Genomic DNA, 4,651 nt, shown 5'->3' with positions numbered 1-4,651 from the left:
ACGCGTTATCTCTGATTGAAATCACATAAACTTGTTTCTTTCCACGGAGCTGTATTGTAGAAGGAGTAGAGACTCGTAGCTTCCCCTCTATTAAAAAAAGCTAGACATATTTGTCCATAAAAAGGGGGTATGAATTTTGACCCTCCCTCCAAACCTAGGCGAGCCAATGTAAACAATAAAGATGGCCGCGAGCTACGAACGTTCAGGAGGGTTAAGCCTCGGTCTTTTGTGTTTCGACTTCCGAGTGACGGGACGGGAGTTTCTCAACGGTTTGCAAATCTTATTTAAATTTTTATTTTTACTATTACTTCTATTTATATTAACTATAATATGGAAAATATTCAAAGAATTAAGCCGGGAAAGAAGAAAACGACGCCTTCTTTAAAACACGGGACGTCAGAGATTGTTTATATTGGCTCGGTATGCGCGAAAATTGTGCGCGGAGCACTTATCTTTAAATTTTTTATCATTATTTTCAGAAAATTTAACGGAATACTTTTTGGCTTCATTATTTATTAATACGCTCAAAAAATACTGTCGATATAGCATTAGCGCTTGACAAAAATATACATAGCTATTTAAACGCAATAACGGTATTCATTATCCGTGGATTTTTCTTTTTCACGTACAATTATAATTAAAATTTAAGGATAGACTTAAAATATTTAATTTTAATCGCGTATAAAATAATGTTGATTATATTATAATACAGTTGAAAGAGTAAATTTTTTTTAAAGTAAAAGAAATTAACTTTTCCAAAAATTAAAAAGTGATTTTAATTTTGAAGAAAGAAAATAATAACGATCGAGGGTATAAAAATTAAAATGAAATTATTAAAATTTATCATAATTTTTTTTAAAACTTAAGCTTAGAGAGAGGAAAAAAAGAGAGAAAAAATCCACTTACTCCTCTTTAAAAGGTAACTTATGATTATTTTAAATTTCTTTTAAAAACATAAGGGACGAGTCTTTTGGGGACTCTTTTCTTATATTGAGAGAAAGCTCTCCCGTATCTTTCTTCCATATGTTTCTCCACTTCAAAAGTTTTCAAAGCGTAAATCAATATTGCCGATGCAAATGGAACATAGGGAACTCCAGCGGCAAACTCTGTTAATAAAATTTACCAAAAGAAAGATTAAATGTAAGCATGGGCGAATACCACTTTTTTACTATCGAGACAAATATCGAATACCCGAAAATTTTCTTATCGAATACCGAGACGAATAATGATTTTTTAATCGAATATCGAATAGTTAGGCTTGACGAAAATATAGTCTTATCGAATACCCGTCAAATATTAGGCCTACTATTCGCGAATATTAAGCCTACTATTCGCGAATACTTGTCGAATATCAAGGCCTACTATATGCGAAGCACTAAAGGAGGTTGTTAGTAACAATTTTTTACAAAATATTTATTCGGAAATGAAAATGACTATGCTTTTAGTGAAAGTATACTTTTAGGGGTTAATATTTCACATTTTGTACACATCTTGGTACCTAAAATAGCGGAGTTAGGCCTTGGCCCTTTGCGAAGGAAATTGGTTCTCGAATATTTATCGAATATTAAAGTCGGTATTCGATATTCGTTCGAATAGTAAAAATGGGTTCAAACGAATACCGAGACACGGTTGGTTATTCGTCTCTATATTCGATCGAATTATTCGTTTTAGACGAGTATTCGCCCACCCTTAATTAAATGATTTAAATCATATCCAAAACAATCTGAAAAGACTTAAATAAATAAAAAAATCCATTAACTACCACAGGGTAATGACCAAGAAAGAAAGAGCAAAATATCTCCGAGGTAATTAGGGTGACGAACTAAACCCCAGAGTCCCGAACAAACCAAGTCCCCTTTATTAGATGAAATCGTTTCTATATCTGTTTAAAATTAAATCAATTCGTATTAAAATATCGACTAATTTAATTAAAAAATTAATTCCTCCTAAGGATTGTTTACTTTGGTTTTCTTGAGCGTGCGGGTTCTTCATAACCGAATATTTGACGGTGTTTGATTTTCGAGAGATATAGAATCCAATAAGCTCTTTGGAAACACCTCAGTCTCGCAGAATCGAGCAAAACTTACGATAAAGAACGACAATTCCAGCAAGACAGTAATAAGGCATTTCCGTTTCACGGTCGACGAGATACAAGACTGGTAAAGTGGCGGTGAAGGGAATCAAGGCGATAATTTGAAAAACATTGTAAAAACCAACTCCGTCGTATAACATGGCAGGCGTGGCCAAAATTTGTTCCTTAAAATAATTAAAACGCGTTGTTAATTAACAAAAAGAATGAATGAATTAAATGAACTTGGTACATACTTCACGCCAAAGTAGGTCGAAAATGTACGTGGCACCAGTCATGGCCAAAGTGCAGTGAATGGTATGGTTTACCGCGTACACTTAATTTGTACAGAAAATTAACAACTATCAAGGCCTAAATTTAATTAAATAATTTTGAAACTGGACGATTTATTAATTAGGAAGATAATTTTAAATTTACCCACGCTATAAGACCCAATTCTAAATAGCAAAAATTTCAAATCCAGATTCATTCCAATACGCGGGTTCAATTGACGACCAACAACAAAATTGTGATAGAAATATTCTGACAAAAAACATTTTTTGATTAGTTTTAAACCATTTAATTAATAGATTAATTATAATTACTCGTATCTCCGGATGGATTGACATCGTGAGGTGGCGCGTAAAACGATTTAACGTAAAGAGCCACGGATAAGATTATGCGAAAAACAATATCGGCGCTTTCCAAATGCAACAAATGAGCTCGGATAAACTCGGTCGGAAGTTTGTCGAAATATATGGCAACGGGAATCAAAGACAGCGTAATGATCAAGGCAATTAGATCTAAAAATTTGAAAGAAAAAAAGTTTAATTATAATGAAGTAATTAAAAATAATTACAATAAAGAAGCGAAGAAACGGACCATTTTTACGGTAAGTTAAGATTCCTCTTAGGTACTTTTGAAGCCTGAACAAAGCCTTCGACGATGGGGCCAATTGGAAGGATTTGAAGTAAACTTTGAAGCGAAACAAATCCAAAAAACGCGGCCGTTGGGATGGGGGTGATATAAAATCTCCAGTTTTTAGAAATCACGATTAAACTAAAGTAAACCGAATTTAAAACCCGGCGAAAAAAACTAATATTTATAATTTAATGTCCCCTGCTCGCTCCCTCAGAAGAGTCAGAAGGTCCGTTCAGCCGTAAGACTGTCTTCGGTAGTTGATGGTTCTGAATTCTCACTGTCTTGAACTAAATTCATAAACATCGTTTTGAGTCCTTCTTCTAATGGGTACTCGCTACTTTTGAAATTTGACATATATCGCCTACGAAACATTTTTGCTGCATTTTCTTGACTTCTAAGACTCACGCCCAATTCTATTGCGATTGCTCGAAAATGAACAATTTTATGAATCTCATCCAGGGGTACTTGTTCATTTATGAACCGTTCGAACAAGAACCTTGCTATTATCGTATTACTTATTTTTTTATGTTCGGCTTCGAAAACCATTCCGATCAACAGTCGCGCCCAAGTTATCAATGTTAGATATGAAACAATACTCTCGGCCTTCTTCAATGAATTCTTTAAGTAAACCGGATTGGTTAAAAGCTTCGTAGAAATATCCGTGACCAGGAGGGTACCAACTAAAAAATAAGCGTAACAAAGCTTCAAAAGTCGCGACATTAAATTGAATATTTAATATAATTACGATTCGTTATCTTCAGAGCTGACAGAATTGGCAATGGGTGTCAAACTTTCTCTGTTAATCCTTGGAAACCTAAATAAATATACGATTAAGTTGATGGCTGTGATAAAATAGACCTTGTAGACTTTGACCAGAATAGGCTAGATAAGATAAAGGGAGTAGTCAAGATGACGTCATCAGATAGCTAACATGGTTAGTCCATTTTGATTAATCATTCAGTTCGTTTTGCTCGCCCGGTCCATGGCCAACTTAGATTACCGGTGGTAGAAGGCCTGCCAACTTCACCCGAGCCCCATGTTAAAAAACGACTAGCAAAAGCGCCCCTAGTTCCGACTTTCGCCGCAACCCAGTTTTCCTCCTAATGCTTTTTCTATGGAAAAAAAACTCGGAAGTGGACTCGGTTTAAGAGCATTTTTAATATATTTACCGATATTTGTCGTGGCCGAATTTTAAATGAGAAGTCAAGTAAGTTTTAATTTATATTTTGAGACCAATTTCATAATTTTCCGTCTGCTATTTGACGAGTAATCAACATTCAAAGTTGGGGTTGTTTGAAAGGCGGAGAAATTAAATTTCTCGGAAAACCTAAGCCTTCGTCCAACTGGCGCCACTAAATTTTAATGTAAACTTCCTTCAAGACCGAGGCTTCTAAACGGCGAGCAGCTTGCGTCGTGACGCGCGTGATCGAGTGGGCTATGACATGGGGCTCGGGTGAAGTTGGCAGGCCTTCTACCACCGGAAATCTAAGTTGGCCATGCCCGGTCTCTTCACTTAGCTCATCCCATACGACAGTATTAATATTATTATGTAATCTATTAATAGTTGATTGATGAGATAGTCGCGTTTTTGTTTTACTAATATAAACTAAATAAATACTAATTTTATTTATGAATAACGTGCATGATTAATTGTCGATTCAG

General features: G+C 35.0%; 1 protein-coding gene across 1 annotated transcript; it reads right to left on the bottom strand.

Annotated features, from left to right (window-relative positions):
• Positions 1-930: 930 nt before the first annotated feature.
• LOC149657020 (delta(14)-sterol reductase TM7SF2-like) lies at positions 931-2,061 on the bottom strand. Its single transcript, XM_089844500.1, has 3 exons — positions 1,962-2,061; positions 1,763-1,882; positions 931-1,106 (listed from the first exon to the last, which is right to left on the bottom strand). Exons 1-3 carry the CDS (start codon positions 1,990-1,992, stop codon positions 931-933), a joined length of 327 nt encoding a protein of 108 aa, XP_089700626.1. The 5' UTR covers positions 1,993-2,061.
• Positions 2,062-4,651: the final 2,590 nt, after the last annotated feature.

Source organism: Phalangium opilio, unplaced genomic scaffold (genome assembly GCF_054372755.1).
Source record: "Phalangium opilio isolate 3A_F unplaced genomic scaffold, DU_Popi_V2 ptg000077l_1, whole genome shotgun sequence".
Taxonomy (NCBI): Eukaryota; Metazoa; Arthropoda; class Arachnida; order Opiliones; family Phalangiidae; genus Phalangium; species Phalangium opilio.
Note: the sequence above shows the minus strand (reverse complement) of the source record. Positions and strands in the feature narration are given on the sequence as shown.